At 40.7% G+C, this 2,267-nt stretch overlaps 1 protein-coding gene across 1 annotated transcript in view; it reads right to left on the reverse strand.

Annotated features, from left to right (window-relative positions):
* The window catches only part of LOC111692672, a 4,681-nt gene extending 2,921 nt beyond the window's left edge, over positions 1–1,760 (reverse strand). Inside the window, exons 1-2 of the mRNA XM_023456755.1 lie at positions 1,511–1,760; positions 16–1,237 (exon numbers count right to left, since the gene is read on the reverse strand). Coding sequence (XP_023312523.1) covers positions 16–1,237; positions 1,511–1,760 — 1,472 coding nt within the window. The remainder of the gene's footprint in view (positions 1–15; positions 1,238–1,510) is intronic.
* Positions 1,761–2,267: the final 507 nt, after the last annotated feature.

Here is a 2,267-nt window from a genome sequence, read left to right on the forward strand (position 1 = left end):
TCTGAAGTATCGAACCGAGTGTGACAATCGCGACGCATGACTTCATAGACATCTTTATCAGTAATCTCATATATCAGCGAGTCGGTGTCGGTATAAAGGACTGAGCAGTCGTTACCAAACTCGGGCACCATATAGTCATAATGAAAGTCATAGATTGTGGTTTTGGCGAGATCCAAGATCGACATACCAACGTATATCGGCTTGTTAAAGAAAACTTCAGTCTTATTTAACTCGACAGCAACCAAATTCTCGTTGAAAATGGTAGCTGCCTTGAACTCGGGTTTAGATATTAATGCCGCCGCACCATAACGCCCATCCCATTTATTAACCAATTTAACGATTGAGTGCTTGCGGATGTTCTCCATGGTTTTTCCGAATACTGCATTATTCATTAGCTTGAACAAATTTTTTTCAAACTCGTTTTTAGCTGCCTGACGTAACGCGGTATTCAGATCGATGTAAGACTTAAGCCATGGAGACTGTTTGAATTTCAATACGCGGTGGATTTTCGTAAGCTTGAGCCCGTGTTTAAGTGCTTGTTTTAAAGCTCTATAGTGAATAACATACCGGGTCTTATTCTGTAAAGTTGCCAAAAGTTTAGAATTTTTACATCCGGGACGAGCGCTATGTTCGGGACAGAAAGGTAAGTCGCGATGTGAGTCATGTAGATGTTCAGGGTATTCCAAGTCAACTTCAAGCAAATACCCTTCAGGAGAAGTATCAGATACGCTGGTGACGTCGATATTTGTATCGGCCCACTCGAACCCACCATATGGCAAGTACTGGGACATAGCCCAACCGTACTGATTGTTAATGTCAAAATAGGATAAATACTTTACCGGTTTACTCGGGTCGAAATTTGGAAGATACTTATTATTAGCCGCGCTTTTACGTTTAGAGCATTGACTTAGACCTCCACGAATTCCCCGTTCGACAAACATTACCATATCGATATCGGTCAAAAGTTCTAATGTCTGACGTGTCTTAAACAGCATACAGTCCCAGGTGTATCCAGGTAGGGTGTAGTAATTAGCCGGATCGAGACCGTATGTCTTATGGCAACTGCTACGAAACTGCTCAAAAACGTCAGCCAAAAATAAAATATCGGTTTTCATGTACAAGTCCGTGTACTCGCCTAAATTTTGAATTTTGAATGATTGCCAAACATTTTGCGCGTGCGCGTACTGTTTAGATGATATGTTCTTATCCTCTAAACGATTATAAAAATGCAGTTGTTCTGGTAAAGACGCGAAATTAAATTTAGCAAAACTATCCATAAAATCATACGGATAAAACCCCTTTTTAGTTAATAAATCAAACTGATCCGCATCGAACCCAGAAAACTCTGATTTTAAATTTGGAAACTCGGTCAAGTATGATGAAAGAGCATCCAACGAGGAAGCCATAAAACGGAATGAATCGATAAATCGGAATTTAATTAAATTTTGATCTAAATTTTTAGTGAATGAAATGTATTTTTCTTTAGTTATCGGGAGCACGTCGACTCTACCCGGCATATCATTCGCGATATTTTCCAAAATGAAGTGGGCATCGTACCCGCTCAGGTTGTGAAAGATAACAGGTATAACAACCTCATCCTTGTAATTAATGTTACACGCGTTGTGCGCGGCGCCCCTGTAGTTATTTTCCGGAACCAAATGAAAATGGTCACGGACTTTAACGTCCTCTGGCTTAAACGGCCGTTCACAGATGTGGCAGTGTGTTGCTTTACCAAATTCGGCCTCTTGCGCAGAGGTCATCATTATGTCGTAAGGGCATAAGAAAACCGTTTCTACGTCCTAAGCGAACGCAGACATTTCGCGAGCGAACCAAGACATGCAGTCCTCACCACGATAAGAGCGATAAAAGGATAACGACGAATCGTATGAACACTTTACGTAGTAGCCTATGGCAGCAGGCACATGACGTTGGTACTTGTTGCCTGAGTTCTCCTCTATTAGAACACTCTCGAGGTCGGCATATATAATGAAGGGGACCTTTTCCTTGTTTTTATAATTTTTAAATTTTAGGTCTTTTTGGTCCTCGGTTGGTAGTCTGACTCTGCAGTCATTCTGATTTTTGCAGTCGATGTAGTGCGTATCTAGTTTTTCTTGACTGTAGAAGTAATGTAAACATCTGTCGCAGAAGTACTTCTTCGCATGATTTTTGCTAAGTTGTTGTGACAGGAGGCGTGATAGATCTTTTATCCATACATAGTGGTATTTCGTTGGAAGGCCATTAATTTTTTCATTTTCATCATCGACATC

Source organism: Anoplophora glabripennis, unplaced genomic scaffold, assembly GCF_000390285.2.
Source record: "Anoplophora glabripennis isolate ALB-LARVAE unplaced genomic scaffold, Agla_2.0 scaffold1132, whole genome shotgun sequence".
NCBI lineage: Eukaryota > Metazoa > Arthropoda > Insecta > Coleoptera > Cerambycidae > Anoplophora > Anoplophora glabripennis.